The sequence below is a fragment of the Leuciscus leuciscus genome (genome assembly GCF_965113295.1).
Source record: "Leuciscus leuciscus genome assembly, chromosome: 7".
Taxonomy (NCBI): Eukaryota; Metazoa; Chordata; class Actinopteri; order Cypriniformes; family Leuciscidae; genus Leuciscus; species Leuciscus leuciscus.
Window position 1 is genome coordinate 3,777,735 of NC_138731.1, and position 19,410 is coordinate 3,797,144.

The window sequence follows — 19,410 nt, forward strand, 5'->3', positions numbered from 1 at the left end:
ACCAGTTTTGTTCATACCAGCCTCCTGCGGTTCTGCCACTGCCTCGTAGACGCAGTCGTCCAGAGCATCAGCTAGGCTATTGTGTTGTAAATAGGACAACATCTGTATTGTGGCTGCTGCTGTTGTTGTTTTTGGTGTACGCCTATCAACGCAACGTCATTGCCAGAAGTCAAAGCAGATATTCCCGGAAAACGAAAGAGCAGCATGGACTAACAAATCGGATTTGAACAGTTGTGATACACAATGTGGATGTCAATAATTTTAGATCAAATTCCAATCGGATACACAAATAATCCGACTGATTGACAATGTGAACGCAGCCTTAGCAATTTGCAGGCAATTACCAGGCATTTTTCCTTAAACAAAATGAAACACAGCATGTTCAAAGGAGGACTGAACTGAATCCAGTGTTTTACCTTAGAAAATAGTCTAAAGAATGGTTTCCAAGCTGCTTTGTAAGTAGATATGTAGATTTATTTCCAAAAAAGGAAAAAAGAAAAAAAGAGAAGAGAAACACAATTGGTTTTTGAACAATATACACTCAATTGCCAGTTTATAGAATCCACCTTACTAAAACTAAAGTAGTTTTTTTTAAACAGTTTTGCTTGGGGCTTTTGTTTTAAACTGCATATATTTTATTAATGTAATGTTATGCACAAGAAAACTTTTACATTTGCAGCACAGTCCAACATTTGAATTTGATGACAGCAGCCTAATCCTACAGTGTTTTAGTACAACAGTTTGTTTTTTAGAGACATAACCTTCAGGCTAGGTTTCAGGTCATCCAGCTCAAGGAGAATCTTTTGAAATGCCTCAAAAGTATTTTTCAGTTCTTTTGGGTAGCTGAGGTTGAGTGCGTATATCAGCCCCATTAGCAATGCACAGGCCCGGGGAACGTCCAGGTCTTCCTGGAGCTCTGTTCCCTCGATCACAATTCTGGCGTTGGTTGGGTCAGACGTTGTGGCTCCTCTAGCTATAATAATCTTCATCCTTTCATTGGTATTATCCCCATCATCCTAAGTAGATCAGAATCAATGTCAGTGTTTTAAGTTAACATATTTAAAAATCAGATTGACACAAAGCACAGTGTGTCTTACCAAGCGCTCTTTAAAGAGATCATCTTCCTTATCTCTGAGATGCACCATTATGGAACGGATAACAGCCTCTCTCCTTCTTTCCAAAGAATAATCCTGTAAAGAAAAAAAATGTTAAACCACTTATCCATGAGGATGGGTTTTTAATAAATACATCAAGCTGAAAAAAGAAAGATGAGGTTTATGACTGTACCAATTACCCAGTTAAATTAAAATCAAATAAATTGACAATTAAAAATAAAATAAAAATAAAAATAAATAAATCATCATTTGAATGCATTGCTGTCCTCCTGGTGACAGAAAGAACAACAAATGTGTCATTTAACAAACAACTGATATAGGTGTTTCTGCAATTTACAGTAATGTTCTGTTAGCCAGAGGTCAGGACTTAGATGTAATTATTTCGAGGTTATTGTACTTAATATTACTGTTTAATGCCACAGTATATAGACCCCTGTGACCCTACACACTAGGCTTGCTGCGATAGTCGGTGTTATCGGTTTTCAGTCGCAACACCAGTTTTATCACTTGTTCACCACGGCAATTTTTACAAATATTTAACGCAATTAACGCAGCATCCGTTTTTTTTCTGTCATCCGTTGACTAGCATTGTATGATCACGCTTTTATTAATGCAAATGCTTTTAAATCATTCAAACACGACGAGACAAGAGAACGTGCTGTGATGTCCTGTTTATCACACACACACACACACACACACACACACACACACACACACACACACACACACACACACACAAATACGCGCACCAGTATCACGTTCTCTTTCAGGCTTGAAGTTACAGGCACAGTTTGGCTAAATATGACATTTATTATGGGTTTATGTGAAGATTGTTTTAAGTTCACTTTTAATATTTTTATATTTTTTGGAGCCTAATTAACGTTAAAATGTATAACTTTCTATCAGGGGCGGCGTTTACGTATGTCAGTATAGCAGTTGCCTAGGGTTGGGAATCGAAAATCGATTCAATACTTGAGGTCAGGAATTGGATACTTGTTATAAAATAGAAATTGCTAATAAATAAAGTTTTCACTATAGGTTGGATATTTATATCCGCTGCAGAGCTGATAGTTCCGAAACGCTGGACGAGTCATTTGCTCGGCCATGTAAGTGATTATTTTTCAAGATTCCCTATAGATTAATTAATAATTCCCTTTGAGCTAAATTTACCTGTTTGACCCTTACACTTTAAAGTGGCGTTTACGCTTGTAACTTTAAGAAACATGCTCCGATCATTGAAAATGGCACATCCTTATTTACATACAGCAGACTCTCACGATTAAAAAGAGACAAAAATCAACATAATCCATGTCGATCACGAGATATTCCTCACGGAGTGATGTTACATGCTACTTGGCTAAAGACCGGGATGCAATCGTGTTATCCAATGTTACCGGAACCGTCCATTACTGTTTTCCAATGTCATTGCAAATATTTTGGAAGCTCTGCCAACTGTATGTTACAAGTCAGGCCTCGCAACGTCAGACCCATCTCAATATTTGGGCAAGATGACAAACTAATCGGGTGGTGCGCACAGATGCGCTGCTCTTTGATCTTGAAAAAGGTTGAGAACCAGTGGATGTTGGAGTTGAGATGAAAACAACGATGGGGGAAGCCAATCACACCGTGCATAGATACGCGAGTCGCGACGCGTTTATGCAGAGCGTTTTGCCCCGAAGCACATACAGAGGGGACGCAATCCAGTGGGAGCGCACTGCCACTCAGTGGACAAGCAATGGTTATTCATTACTAGCAATATTTTATTCAGTCAGAACATGGCTTATCAGAAGAGGTTTACTTTGGAACAAGTTTTGGAAAATCTAGATCTAGACCAGGACGATCAAGAAGAGGACCGTGATTCAGACACAGAGAGCAGTGCTGACTCCTATAAAGAGAATTGATCCTGTTGCTGAAAAGTAAGTAATAATTACCATTATTTTATCAAATCAAATAGATAGATTTATTACAAAGTTTATCACAAAACTACAACATTTTTACAGTTTAGTAAGTTTTCAGTGATAACTTTTTGACTGATTACAAAGTTTACTGATAATATTCAGCAATAACTTTTCAGAGAGTATTACTGATATTTTTAATCGCTAACTTTTTAGAGACTGTTACAGATTTTTTTATTGATTACATTTTAGAAAGTATTACTGATTTTTATTGCTAATGTTTTAGAGACAGTTACTGATTTTTTCATTGATAACTTTTTAGAGAGTCCTCTGATGAAAAACAAAAACATGCCTCCAAACTAAGAAAAGCCACACAAAAAAAGTCAAGATCTGCTGTCCGTTAAGAAGAACAAATGGACATGTGGCACAATCTTTCTGACGAAGATGAGGCACCACCACCAATGCCCAGCTTTGCACCTAAACGGCCTCCTGGACCACAGATCATTACTGATGAGCTGTATTCTCCAATCCAGTTATTTCAGTTGTTTTTCCGCAAAAGTGTGGTCTTGGGGCTCACAGCAAATACAAATGCACACGCAGAAAAATTGTCCAACTCTGGGAAGAAATACAAATGGCAAACTCACCTTGAATGAATTTAACAGTTACTTGTCTCTGACCATTTACATGGGCCTCGTGAAAGTCAAAGAACTGAGTGATTACTGGTCCAAAAAGCTGGGTTACAATTTTTGTTTCCCACCCTCAGTGATGTCACAGGATTGATTTTTGTCCATTTCATGGACCCTGCATTTTTGCGATCTGAAGGGGGACGAAGAAAACCAGCAGAAAAAGGGAACTGAAGAATACGACCCCCTATACAAAATAAAGCCTCTCTACACAGACCTCATCACTGCCTGCAAGACATTTTACCAACCAAATCAGCATCTTTCAATTGATGAGAGGATGGAAAAGCTCCACACACAGCGACAAAGGGCTCAGTCATTATGTCACGTCCCTGTTAGACTTTCCCCTGCTAGGCACTGGATACAAACTGTATGTGGACAATATTTATGCAAGTCCAGATCTTTTCAAAGACCACAGACGGGTGCATGTGGCACGATCCGAACAAGCAGGAAAGGCTTTCCAAAGACAAGAGAAAAATGACATGCCCAAAAAAGCTGAAAGGGGAACCATCAGATGGCTAAGGAAAGATGGCCTTCTTTTTGTTAAATGGATGGACACACGGTAGGTGGTCATGTGTTCCTCAATGAACACGGCATATGAAGGAGACACAGTCAACAAGTGAGTGAAGGTGGACCAGTGTCAGTGGACGAGGAAGACCATACCCATTTCTGTGTCTGTGCTCGAGTACAACAAGTACATGGGAGGAGTCGATCAATCTGATGCACTGATCGGGTACTATAATGTGCTACATAAGACCCGGAAGTGGTACAAGAAGCTGTTTCAGCATCTCTTGGACATTGCCAATGTGAATGCATTCATCCTGCATAAGGAGCAAATGAAGGCCAAGTGTTTACTGCCACTGACCCAGAAAGCAGTCCGGGAGAAGCTCATGAAGGAGCTTCTTGAAACAACCCAACCAGACACAACTCCACAACAGCCTTCACAAATGTGCATGCCTGCATATGTACAAGACAGCACTCGGGGACGAAAAAGGTGTGTGAGGTGCCACAATAAAACACCAGTTTCCTGCACAAAGTGTAACGTGGCACTTTGCTTTGTGCCCAGCAGGAACTGTTTCCAGGACTGGCACAAAAGCCCCAAAAACTAGGGATGTAAGAAATACAGAGCCTAAATGTTTTTTTTTGCTGTTGCTTATAGAGGTTTTGACTAAAGAAAGCATTGTGTTCATAGTGTTCAAAAAGAAAATGGAAACTATAAATTGGCTGTTTGTGACAGTGCTGGCATAGCCTAGTCTCCTTTTTGAAAGAAAAAAAGTAAAGGGTGACACAGTTAGCAGTCCCTATCCATGCTTAAACCTTACAAAGACTCCTTCACGGACATTTATAAACTTTTATGCATATCGGTCACACGGCCAGTAACCTCTGTGTCATGTCAGCTCAGTCTTTCCTGCATGCGGTGTGTAAAAACCTACCTGAGAAACAGAATCGCAAAACCTCAACTCAGCAACCTTCCATGCCTGTCCATACACGCAGAGAGAACCAAGGCCCTGGATGTTCAGAAGATCACAGAATAATTTGCGCTAAACCACGGAAACATACGTATCGTCCTTCTGTAGGCTACATGTAATCCATTACATAGTCACTAAGGTTGTGATGTGGTGTTCGTTTTAATGTTTAATTTTAGATTTAAGTATGCAGAGTTCTGATTATGCATACATATGTATTGTGTTGTTAATGCTGAGTGCATGGGTGCTGTCCAGTGCTCAAGTCTTTCACCTTTGTATGTAAAAGGTTTTTGTTGTTGTCTTGTGGTCACTCGTATTAAGCTTATATATTTTGTTGAATATGCCTATTCTTTGGCCAAATATAATTTAAAACTACACTTCTGTTGAATGCGGTGTGTACCATAGCTGCTTTTATTTAAAAAAAACGACAATTTCTTTATAAAGTAACTCTGACGTCATGAATATCGATTATTTTCTTAGCACATATTGGTCTAGCACCGGCAGAGAAACAATTCTGGTGCCGTGAATGGCGGGAGAGTATACATGAGTGGAAAACAGAAGAAAGAAACATTTCTGCATAACTACTGATAATGGGGCCAATATTGTTGCGCCATCAGACAATTAAAATGGCCATGGGTAAGTCGTTTAGGTCATTGCAATAAACAACTCACATAGGCAGTAGAAGGCCAGCACTGATCGGGCATTCGGTGTTTGCCGGAGAGTCAATACTGCTTTATCCCACAGCTGGTGGAGGAGACCAGGGATGGAAATTAACTTTTTTGTCCACCGGCCACTGTGGCTGGTGGATTTCAAAATCTACCAGCCACTCAATGTTTTTACCAGCCACTTTCTTGTTTTTAACCGACAATGTGTAACTGCATGTGAAAATTAATACTACAAGATCTACAATACTTAAGCAGTTTATTTAATCTCAAGTCTCAATGAAATACTGACATTTTCTCTTTCTCTCTTATATATATTTCTCTTTTTTACCTGGATGTGGCATTTGAATGATTCGTGGTCTTTTATGGCTTCCAGTTTTAGGTTTTTAGTCCCAATAATGAAACTAGGGCTGGGCGATATGGACCAAAAGTCATATCCCGATTATTTAGGCTGAATATCGATATACGATATATATCCAGATATTTTTTACGCAAAGTGAGAGCAAATGTTCAGTCAAAGTCAAAGCCAAATATGACATGTCACAAGTAGTTTTATTGAAACCGGCTATTTCCACATGCACAAGTACTGTCCCCCTTTACTTAACATAAATTGTAAGAATATGACTAATAGTAAAGACTAGTACTAATAAATAAACATTAGGCCTATGCTAAAGCTATTAAATAGCAGTTCCAAACTAGTTTTTGTTAATACAATGTTGGTATGAGCCACTAGAGTCATTTAAAAATATAAAAAATAACACAAAGAAAAATAAAGTGGCATTTTGGGGTTAATATGGAAACGACAGTTACCATGGTGAATACACAATATTAACAATAACTGTTAATGAACCATGGAAACTGCTCCTGGTGAATAGTATGAAAATCATCCCTGCATTACTTTTATTTTGTGTAATTTACAACGTAACGGCGTTGCATGCTCGTAGTTTATTTTGCACTTTATATACAGTGAGGCGATACACAGCGCGCGCCGCCGCATTTGCGCGTGCATTTGAAGAGTGTGCGCTACGAGAACAGGATAACGGCTGACGAGACAGGACAAGAAAGTCCGTTTTTCTGAGGTGAAAGACTTTATTTCAGCGTACACTTATGTCCTCTAAAAGTGTCCGCCGTCTGTGTGAAACAGTATATTTTTATTTACCCGCCACGGTGGCCGGTAGGTGAAGCGAATTTACCCGCCACAACACAAAATCACCCGCATTTGGCTGGTGGCGGGTGCTAATTTCCATCCCTGGAGGAGACGCAAGCTTAGCAAAGCACAAGAGAAGATGAAACTCCCTCAGCACTCCTTGATCACAGTAATTTTTGAAAGTGTGGGCCAATACCTATTACCAAATGGCAATAATTGAATAAGTGTTCCTACATGTAAAACCATAAATGCGTATATAGACCTACTAGATAGCTCCGCAAATGAAGCTATTTAAATGACACAATTGTCTATTAGCCTTTACCAGTGCAAGCGTGCGAACAGACAAACATAAATGACTTGCAGAATCCATGTATCATTCGTCTTAATTTTAAATTAAGAATCCAAAATCAGAAAAACAACAACATATTTCATAATTTCTTTACGAAACCAAATAAAATAAATAAATAATGACTTGATATTCATAATTTTGTTTCTATACACAAATTAAAAATGGGGAATAAAAATTTGAATTTGATTTTGATATTTCATAGTCATTGTTCTTATTCACCATTTTTTATTTGTGCACAGAAACAAAATTATGAACATCAAGTCGTCATTTATTTATTTTATTTGGTTTCGTAAAGCAATAATGAATTAAGTTGTTTTTCATTTTCCGATTTGTGGATTCTTAATTGAAAATTAATTGAGCGAATGATACAAGGATTTTGCATAACTAAGCTTTTATGTTAAGCTGATTTGACATTGTGTGATCACCACATTGGAGACTTTGTACCTTTTTTGTCAGCCGTGGTTAGAGAAGCGTAAATGTGTGCTTTGTAAATACGCAAAAGCATCCTTGCTTGACCCAAGATACAGAGATCACCACATGAAGCCACCCGAGCTAAGTGCCACAAAAACTAAACTGGTAGAAGAGATGGTGGCGGCAGCAGCAACAAGTCCGACACCTGGTCCCGCACAAGTGAGAGAAGAGGAAGAGAAAGAGGAATCAGGTGCTGGCGCAGAGCCCAAGAAGAAAAAGGGTTCACTGGGCAGCCTTCTTGGGAATAGAGAAGCAGCCATGCTCACCGCTGATGAAAAAGCTGAAGCAGAGATGTCCATGTACCTACAGGAAATTGATGGAGAAGAAAACCCACAAAAGCTAACGGTTCCCTCTCATTGTCAACATTGTACGTAAATATTTGTGTATATGTGCTACCAGTGCTCCATCTGAACGTGTGTTCAGCACAGCGGGTGGCGTTATTGCACTTCGCAGCTTATTAAAGCCATAAAAGGTGAACATGTTAGTATTTTGCTGGCCAGAAACATTGATATTTAAACTTGTTTTTTATTCTAACTACTGTCTGCCACGGTAAAACCACGGAGAAGGCATATTTGGTGAAGCCTATTTAATCTTATTCAATTGAAATCATTTAGAATTTTGTTGCCGTTTTTGTATGCTTCGTTTAGTTTGTGTAAAATATCTAGTAGCCTATAATTTGTTTGCCATTTTTTGCAGCATTAAAATCTATTGCGTTTAAATTGTGTTCATTGAACGGTTGAACTAGTGACAGATGACGTCAAATCAAAAAAGCTGTGTTGTAACGGTGGCAGGCCCCAAATAGAATTTAAAGCAGCAAATTAAAAAGATATATATATATATATATAAATTAAACTGATAGACTTAGTTCGGGCGCCAGACAAGCTTAATCTTGTCAAATAATGTTTTTTACCCAGAATAGCTCTTTAAGCCACTGGTTACAAACAAAACTGAATCAGAATCACACAAAGAAAGTTCAGTTTCACAGTTGTATTTTCATTATTTTCACAGAAATCAGACAAAACCTCAGTTTCAGATATATTTTCAAAAAATGACACAAAAAAGAAAAAACTTTGGCTCAAGTTCAAAATACAGTCTTTCCGCCATTTTTTGGGGGGGGGGGGGGGGGGGGGGGGGTTTCGGTTCAACAATAAATAAAGAAAAACTAAATAACTGTGAAAGTTGGTGCTGAGGTAGAAGTATCTCCGGAGAACTTGCTTACACAAAAAAAAGAAAAGCTTCGCTGTGCAGCCGGTGTCCAGAGGTGCAGCGCACACTTAGTGTCAATCGCCACGGCAACTCACGCTCACACTCAGTGTCAATCACCACGGCAACTTGCGCTCACTCTAGCGATCTACCCGAGCCCAAACACAGCGTCTCACGTCTCACTGACTGCTTTCGTCTCAGGTAACCCGTTCCTTTTCCCCCCTGATTCCTCTCCTACAACTCCACCTTATATACTCATTTCCTCACTTCCAGATAATTGATTTCCCTCCTCCATCCAGTCACGCAGCTTACGTTTTTTCCGTACTGCCACAGTGCCGAAGCGCTCTCAAACACGCCAGCCAGAGTTATGAGAATAGCTGTTCACAGAGACCGAGACAGCAGAAAGCGCATTCTGTTCGTTTTCTTTATTTTACAAAGGCACAACTTTTTCATGCTTTTGTGAATTTACACAAATAAAAGTAGACCCTTTACAGTTTGATGATACAGAGGTTACTCTTATCTGTATGAGCAAAAATGACAGAGTATTTTTTGTGTATTTTTGTTTCCACTGTTATCAGGAAAAAATGCAAGTGATCACGCCCACCAACACAGCACCACCCATCTAACCCAACATCACCTACTTTAAGTTTATATTTGTAGCCATGTTATACATTTATGAACTGAACTGACTTGAGCTGAATAATGACACTATTGTCTTCTGTAGAGCTGCTTCACGGCAGCATTTGAAGTCGTCTCATATTTGATGAAGTCTGACTCTGTCATTTTCCTGTTTATTACTGTGAAGCTGCTTTGAAACAATCTGTATTGTATAAAGCACTCTATAAATAAAGACTCTGTAAATAGTGACTTGACATTATTCTGACACTTCATATATTGCCTCTCTCTCCTCTCCACCTATAGCCGAGTGTACAGTAGTACATAGTAAAGCACTATATAAATATCTAATTCACTGATGTATGCATACCTCTAGCAGCATGTTCCTGATACGCTGAATACTCATTGTTGCAGGCCCTCTTCTTGTCAACACCAAGGATATTATTTTTGAGAAGTATTGGTCCAGTTTAGCAATGAAAGTTTCCTCCAGGTTGACAGTAGTGATCCTTGTGAATTCTTTGTTTATCTGCAGAAAACAAGGCACAATGAAAAAAGGCAAAACAAATTTTAATGTAGAAAATTGGCTTTAATATAGCACATATTGTGAACAATGTTATTAAAAAACATATTTACCTGATCTGCACAAAAAAGAGCAGGCCATCTGTTTTTTAAATCAGTGACTGATAGTGCGTGACTGACAACTTCCTGCCTGCGAAAGGAGAATGTCTTTGCCATTTTATCACAGATGATCTGATAGTTGCTCCTCATCTTTACTTCATTAAGGAGCGCCACCCGTTCACGTTCCAAGCTTTCTTCAGTTTCTCCTTGTGGGTGAGGGGGCAAAAAGTTCACCTCCGCCTTTCTTGGCTTCTTGATATTCTTCGCTGGTGCTTTTTCATGTGCTCGCTTCTTTTTGAGAGAGTTCACGTCGAGCTCAGGGCATCCAAGACCTCTCAGTTTCGATCTATAGTTGCCCATTTTATATTTTAGTCTTTGTCGCCATTGGTAGCATCCATTATATGAGCCCGGTTCTCTGAGGCAAGGATGTTTCTGAATCAGCGCCTCGATGACATCAGACAATTGTGCGCTTGTTGGATAGGCCACATACTGAAAGATGGTTTCGGCCAGTTTCTCCAGGATGTCTGGAAGGATTGAGGTGAAGTTGAGTTGAAATCCATCCTTCTTGAAAGCTTCATCTCCTGAAGCAAGCACAAGTTCTGTATCATATGCAAAGCGAGGTACTGGGAATTCAGTAGGCCAACGCTGTGAACGCTGAGTCTTGTGTTCGGGTGACGAAAGAGTCGATGTATCCTGTGATCCAGGAGAGGAACTGCTGTTAGAAGGACGGACGGAGGTCACTGAAGTGTAGACCGAGGATGCTGAGGTTTGGACTGAGGTCTTTGATGCACTTTTAACGGAATTATCCACATTGGTAAAGGTCAGAGTAAGTGTAGGAGGTTCAACAATGTGAATCACCTTAAGTGTGTCCTTGTCCTTGATGTCACTTGTTGAGGTAACAGAGAAATATTCCTCCCCGAAATCAGGATCCTTATAATGCAAAGTGAAGTTCCCAATGAGGCCAAATGTCTTCCTCACAATATGCTCGAGTTCATTTACACTCCCAGGGATTCCATGAGGCAAGTCCAGTTTGCGAATGTCATGTTCCTGAAGAATGATACGAAGTTTGGCTGGATGAGACACTGGAGCATCTGTAAGAAAGACCACATCACTCGAGTCTGAGTTACAGCACAACATCCCTTAAACATGCAATATCAGAGAGGAATATTAACACTCATAATGACCTGTAAATGCAGTGTGTGCATAACTAGTCCATATTCTGATCATTCTAATGCTTTTCAAAGCATTAAATCGATAGTTCACCCAAAAATGAAAATTCTGTCATCATTTACTCACCATCATGTCGTTCAAAACTCGCAAGACTTTTATTCATCTTTGGAACACAAATTAAGACATTATTAATGCGTTTCCTAAAAGCTTCGTTAGCCAACTATGGTCGCATGTTCCGTCGTTATCAGCATAGTTCGACGAGTCGGTGTTTCCTCGCAAACAGCATCACAAAGTTGTGTGTTTGAACGACCGCTCTCGACCTGGGGTTAGAAGCAGTTTCTTTTTTGCATGACATGTGGACTCAATAAATCCTTATCTTGAGCAAAATAAGCAAGCTGATGTTCAGTACAACCTGTGTCTTTTATTTAGAATACATACAAATGTAATTTACGTCTTTTAGTTTGTCAAGAGATTTAAAGCGTCATTTTTTAAGAGTGCGCATGTGTGAACGAGCTCTAGTGCGTAAGAACGAGCCTATGATTCAATCTGGAAAAAAAACTAAATAAAAAAGTGAGAAAAAGTCTTCAGATGCCATGTCCATAATTTATAGCAAAACATCTAGCATTAACTCGATCTCAAACAGATTCATTAAAAGTAGTTATTACTACAACACCTGCGTGACATCATTAACATTAACGTTGTTTAATGACCAATTTACGACAATATGGTTTCGGGAAACAGTCGTGACTAGCTAGTGGATTTCTTCAATGATGCATCGTATGGTAGTTAAGCAGCGAGTTACGTCTTTGTACGGGAAACGAACCCCTGAACGATTTCTGTACCTCCAATGACAACTAAGCAACTATCACTTTGACACTTGATCATAAAGAGATCGTAAAAGTAATCCATATGTAAGGCATATATAGGCATGGCATACCATGGCTCTAAGCAGTTAATCAGTCGCTAAAAGGTTGATTATCACGAGCAAACATTTAGATTATTTTTCTGTTCACAGCTTTTATCTTTGGGTGGGTTTAGCTGAATTTCTTTGCCTTTTCTAATGACTGAATGATATTCTTCTGACGAGTTTACGTTGGAGCATTTTTTCTTTTCTTTTTTCTTCATGAATAGTTCAAAGATCACGATGGCGATTTTTAAGATGAGCTATTAGATTTGTTTTGTTAAAGGAGTGTGGATTGGCTCCTCCTCGCAGAACTGATACCCTGCAGTTATTGCAAATAACATCTTTAAAATCAGCCTTCATGTTTTATATTTTGACAAATGTTTTGCAATGTAATTAAAAATACAAAGAATGAGAAATTCTTAAAGTAGAAAAGAGAAAAGTGGCTTAAAGTAACATGGTCTTTAAAAAAAGCTGTGACAAAAAGATATAACTAAATAGCTGAAGCTCATTTTTACGACTTCTATTCAGATTACTTTATTGCCAGGCAGAGTCATCAAGAGCCTCATCTCATCTTGCAGTGAGAATCAGGTCAGAGTTCAAAAGCCACTCCAGGCTTCTGGCAGAGGAAGACACTAAGGCCTAGTCCACATGTACACGAGTATTTTCATAAACAGAGTTTTTCCTCCTTCGTTTAAAAAAAGATTTGCGTCCACATGAAAAAGCAAAAACACACTATGACATGCTGTCAAGAACATGCCCAAACCAACAGGTGGCGATACAACCCTAACCGTAAAGCCATGCTGGCCAATCAGAAGCCTGGAAAAAATGTCATTACCAATAAAAATGCATCTCTAGGCCTGTGTTTCTAACCGCAAAAACACATTCTGTCTGAATGACCGCTACTCTGTTTTGCCGCAATGATTATTTGACAGGTCTTGCAAAATACCTGGCTCTATGATACTTTATCTCTCCTGTATCCCGAATATTACCAAACCATGGGTATTTTTTTATTATTATTTTTTTATCCTGCCCTGAATTCATCTCGCATTGAAATTGCACACTGAGTCCACAAACAAGAACGTCGAAAAGCGAGACTGCATCAGTTAATGATAGCCATCTCACATGTTTTCATTGAGAAACAGAGGGAAAGTAAAGCAGTGGAATGGAAAAAATGATCTGTCTGGCGGAAAAATCGAGCTTTCTGTGGTTTAGAAACCGCACATGCTCACATCGCAATTTTGTTACAATTTTGATTAATCGCACAGCCCTCATTCAACATTATAGATTTACATTCTAAACAGTAAAAATATTGAAGAAATTGAAGATAGACATATAAGCCAGCAAAATGGACGCTGTAGCATATCAGAGGAGTATCTCAACAAATTCACGATATGATACGGATCACAACCACAGTCTAGGCTTTACCCTGTTCCAAGTTCTTCAAAATATCACATATTCAACGTAAGCATGTGCTGCAGAAACGCAACAGAAGCAGCTGTATCAATACTCGTATCGGGAAGGAGTATGAAATATAGATATATCGAACACAGCCTGTGTGGCATTAAGAAATATCATTCATTTGTGTAGAGGTCAGGATTTTAATATATAACCAACCTGTTTGCTCCACAGCATCTTCGTGTTTCACAATCACCACATCTTCACTCTCCTCTTTCACCAACGCCATCTTTATACGAGTACGTCACGTGGATCTCAGCTGAGCCAGGAGTTTTCCTGCGTGTTTGGACAATTTGTCATGTTTAAGATCAGAATAATGAACAGAAAGAAAAACAGATCCTAATTAGCTGGGAGCATCTCATGCTGCCTTTATGTGCTATCAGAACTAGTGCAAATACCATAGACAGTATAAGAAGTGGACAGAGCCATCTCATTGGAACTCAATTGAGACAAGTGAAGCCCATTTTCAGCGATTTCTTAGGACTTCCGTTCCTGACGCGCAGACCCAAACCGAGCTTGACGACGTAGATGTGACGTGAGCAACCCGTCTGTCTTCTAGTTGCTGTGCCGAGAGAAATCTGAATCATTCCCTTACGAATCTTGTAGCGTGAGTAGGAGCTGTCCATGAGCTAGGAGCAGGAGAAACTTTTGCTAGGTATTCTGATTCATTATTTTGTCATTTTGCCTCCACGTCTCCCCGATTGCCCGCGAGCTTCTCCTCCCGTCCATACGCTAATCTCTCTACTGTGCGACAGAGAGTCGCGTGGTTATGACGCAATCGTTAGCCTACTTTTACAAAAACTGCTTCTACGGGGCCATAACGTAAGATACAAGGTAATGGAGCATTTTATACATTGTCGTGTTTCTTTAGAAATAAATAATGGACAAATGGAGTCTTCAAACGCCTCAGATGTAAAGTTATTCGCTGTCAAAGTGACGCCAAAATGAATGGGAGTCAATGGGATGCTAACAGCAGGTGAAGTTCTGCTACAAGATGGTGGTACGCGGCCGGCTTCAACTTCCGGTCGACTTCCTTCCCGCTTGCCAAATACCAGTTTCATAGTTGGAAACTGAACAAGAGCGGCCTCTCGAATCATGTTTATGATTGGGAGATAATATTGTAAGGCTGGAAGAACCTCAGACTCTTTGATTTCCATGAGATACGGACAATTCAAACACATCAAGGCATCCGTCTCTAAACACACTGAGTGAAGATGGGCTCAAGCCCCACATTTGAGTTTTTTAGCCTAGAACTGCCCCGGAGTTTAGAGAAACTCTCTGTAATCTGACTGATTTCATCACATCCCCAGATATCTCCAGGAGTAAAGCAAGGCACAAGGATAAAAAAAAAATAAAAAAAAGTAGGGATGAACCGATAACCGGTTTCACAATAAAATGTCCTGGCGGTTAGTATTATCGTTTTCAAATGTACTATAATTATCATTAAAGCCGTGTTTGATTATGGTGATTTTGCAAACACGCGGTAAATCCTGTCCAGCCAGCACGACCCAGACGCAGAGAAGACACGGCGGACAAGGCATGTTAACTTTGACCTCAATATCAAAACTAAGTTGGGGAAATAATTGGACACAAAATATTTTTGAGTTTACATTTTTTATTATCTCACTTGTAATTAACGCGAAGCTTCCACAAAGAAATGTTCGCAGCAAGTGGCTTTGAGCCAAGACGAACGAACAAGTTTAAACAAGACACTTACACACTGTACACTTATTACACTTTTTTTTACCACATAAATAATTACGAGGATGTGAAATATTGAATTGCGTTTAATGTTTTAAAATCGTACCCGTTTATAAATCCATTTTTTACAGTTTACAAAACAATCGTCCAGACAAGATGATCACTACAAAAATATTATAGTAGTATGGATACTAAAGTCCTCTGATTTCATCTTCAATACAATAAAAAAAACTGAGACGCAATTTGAATGAAACGAGAGAGCGCGTCTGCGGAGATACAAGAGACAGGTGTGCACTGTTATAGGCTAATGCGTTGCTATTGACGACTGTCATTTTGAGGAAGGAAATGTTCAAGAACATTCTTGAATGATGCAATAAGAGAATCTTGCTTTACAAAAAGTGCATAAGAGCTGCTAATTTTATTAGTTGTTTGTAGATTTTCAAATATAAAGCTTGTTGAAATGTTTTCAGTGCATCATTTCTTTTTTAACATTTTCAGCTCATTCTAACAAAACCGTGATAATATTGATAAAGAGTTTGATAAATGTTCAACAATGTTTATGCGACAAAAGTGGAACGAATCATAAATCCCCATCATTTACCGTGGATTTACTGTAGTAACACTGACTGCACCGTGGTATTGTGGCAGAAATGTGGGATATTCATATCACTAATTTAAACATGCATTAAATGAGTAATAGAATATAATTACAGTATTTCTTGTGATTAAACTATAGCGTTTGTGCATTTATACTTAATGTAGCCTTATTAGGCTACTGTTTTTCCATACAAATACCACAGAAACCATATAGTTACACTGATTTTACCATGGTGTTGATGTGCTGTATGTGTGGTTATCATGATCTAATGTATGCTACTATGGATGACCTATGGTTCATTTCAATAAAACTCAAAACAGTCAGAATATTTACATTTTACCATATCATTTTTTACAGATGTTAATGTTTTTGTTCATGAACAAATATATATCTGCATCCAAACTCGAGCCTCTACTAATGTAAAATGTGCATTTCTAAGAAAACTTAATTAAGACAATCATTTTGTTAGGAACAATTACTGAAAAAGTGTAAATAAGTCAAAAATGTTTTGAATGTTCTACCTTAGATTTGTGAAATGTTCACCTGTTTGGCAAGTGTTTGTCATGTTCTGACAAAAAATAAATACATTATTGTGATAATTTTATTTTGGCCATATCACCCAGCCCTATTTACAACATATTAGTTAAACAACAACGTGCAAGAGTGAACATTACTAACTCACTAACTTCAACACTACTCAGTGTTCAGCTGGGTCTTGATCTTCAAGTGGTCTTGATTCTACTAGTCACTGTTGGAATAATTACCAGTGTCTAAACCATAGACTGTAAAAAATAGGTCTAAACAAAATAAGAACTAGTACTAGTAGCTTAAAAAAAATAAAAAAAAGGGAGTACTAGAATCATGAAAATAGATATTAGTAAGTTTGAAGAATTAAATGTCAAAACAGCTTGCGATAGAAAAGCACATGGAGTGGTGAATGTATAAAAAAGCTTGGATAATGTTGGCAACGAATGGGATGGTACAATTTACTCGAAAAAAAACCTCTTGGATATTGACTAGAACTTAATTCTGAACATATATAGTGATTTGCATATTTTGGGGTGTTTAATTTGGAGTCAGCAGGACATCGTTTGTCCAGGAATGGAGTTGAAGAGCCCTGAACTAATGTATCCTCAAAACAATTTGCCTTTTAATGCGGTTTCCACACAAATTAGGCAAGAATGAACATGGCATCCGCCCTGATTGCTATTCATTCCAACAACAAACCACTTTAACCACGAAAATTAACCAAGGTTAAAAAAAACAAGAAAAAAAAAAACATGGTTATGTTAAACCATGGTTACCACAAATTACCCATGGTTTTGCTACTCTAACCTTTAACCATGGTAATTTGTGGTAAAACTTATACAACTGGTAACCAATTGGCCAAAAAAAACAAAAAAAAACATTATTACTCCACTTTTACTTTAATAAATCCATGGGTAATTTTGTGGGGACATTTCTGATAGCACGTGAAGGCAGTAGTCGCTAACTTTCCTGACTTGCAACACTTAAAACAAGACTTCAAATGAATTCAAGAGTAACAGAGAATACGAATTATATAGGCATTTCATTAAATACGAATTATATTTAATGCTTTGTAGTTATTTAACATTCACTTTCATGAAAACATTTGCAACTGTTTAGTAAAAGCTACACGCGCGCGGTGACTCTAACGGCTCTAAACAGGGAATCGTTTAGCGATTGCAGAGCATCTGACTCAATTGACTCGGAGTTTCGAAAAGCTCCGTTTCTCCCGTCCCAGTTTAACGTTACCAGAGACCGAATTCATGTTTACCATAAACACTATAGGTCGCGAAATGAGACGCATCTTTTCTGTTACTCACGTGTGGATGTGCTTTACTCACAGAAATAACGTTCATTAATGTTAGATGAAGCATTACTGTGTTGCATTCGGTTACAATTAATTTATTAACATTTATTGTAAACGCTATGAAAAAGACTTTGTATCAATTTGAACTCTTAAAACGCATGCAAACACAAACCTTTCTTCAGCCAAATCACTGATGGAGGAGCATGGCGCATAGTTATGATGTCACATACCTACACCAAAATAAAAGCCCTGTTCACACATTAAAAAACACAAACATGGATTGAAATTTACATACAAAAACGCATGCATACATTTATTACATGAAATGAGTTCATTTCACTCGAATATTATTGAAAGTTCATTGCACTTATTAGAAAAAAGTTATGGGAACTCAATAATGTTCAGCAGAACTCAAACTGAATCAGTTGCAGCAGATTTGTAGTTCCCAGCATGCTTTGCTTCAGTCTCTGAGAGGAGAGTAAATGCTGAAATTAAATGTTTTGGCATCTGATTAATAAAGGCATAGATCTGCTTGTGTTTAATGTTGTTATGTTGGCATTTCAAAGGACGTACACATTTTTTCATGAACACTGTGTGTCTGAAAATAGTAATTTGACATACAGATGAAACTATTGGTTTTAAATAGGGTTTTATTATACCAGGGGTATAATATAAAAAAAAGAAAACCAGCACTGGGGCAAAAGACACACCGTATTGATCAATACTGTGTCTCTTTGTTTGATCATTTTTTTGTCTTTATTTTTTTTGTCTTCTTTTAATAATTTGTATCAATGCAAATACTTCAGATAAAAATAATGTGTTTTTAATAATGTCTAAGTTAAGACAAAACAATCACCTTAGCAAAGTTTGTACTCATTTCTGTTTATTTTGATAAATAAAGGAATTCATTTTTGTACAATAAATATACTTTAAAATGTTCATTTTAAAAATACAGAAACAAAACGATAAAAAAAAAGTAAAGTTTCTGATAGCATTAGGAGATCGCATAAATAGATTTACATGGCTATGCCAAGATAATGCTCTTGTCTGTAATTTAGTTTTGACTATATCTAATCTGCAATTTTGACCTGTCGTAATTGGAATTAAGAAATCTACAATGAGATTATGACTAGTTTAGCGCAAAACGATGTTTTATTGTTGTCATAATTGGTTTGAGAATGATATGAAGTTATAAGATCAAATGGAAATTTCAGCAGGTTAGTAGTTTTCTGATGTAATTTTTATGTTTTTAATCAATGTAGGCTACAGTACATCCACATTTCTTAACTTTCATGTATGTTGCTGTTTATAGAGCTGCTATGATCTGCCGTTCTTTCCACCTAGTCGTTCAAAAAGGAATTGGAAATGACTTTGGACAAGATCCCCTTAAGCAAAGAGTGCCTGACACCAGTCTATTATGGAATGTGTTTTCAATAGAAAAGTTGATTAGCCTATATAACAACTCTTCAGCTCTGCACGTCCATCTATGCAAATCTACAGGCCCGGATTGGCTAATCGGGAGCACAG

The 19,410-nt window shown here is 38.0% G+C and overlaps 1 protein-coding gene across 3 annotated transcripts; it reads right to left on the bottom strand.

The window, feature by feature from the left end:
- Positions 1-449: 449 nt before the first annotated feature.
- Positions 450-18,108, bottom strand: LOC309503364 (uncharacterized protein). Of its 3 annotated transcripts, none has more exons than XM_082176163.1 (6): positions 18,056-18,108; positions 13,910-14,026; positions 10,237-11,312; positions 9,974-10,129; positions 1,098-1,190; positions 450-1,016 (listed from the first exon to the last, which is right to left on the bottom strand). In XM_082176163.1, exons 2-6 carry the CDS (start codon positions 13,977-13,979, stop codon positions 729-731), a joined length of 1,683 nt encoding a protein of 560 aa, XP_082032289.1. In that variant the 5' UTR covers positions 13,980-14,026; positions 18,056-18,108; the 3' UTR covers positions 450-728. The 3 variants fall into 3 exon arrangements, with proteins under 3 accessions (XP_082032289.1, XP_082032290.1, XP_082032291.1); XM_082176164.1 differs by lacking the exon at positions 18,056-18,108 and adding an exon at positions 17,897-18,041; XM_082176165.1 differs by lacking the exon at positions 18,056-18,108 and adding an exon at positions 17,918-17,938.
- Positions 18,109-19,410: the final 1,302 nt, after the last annotated feature.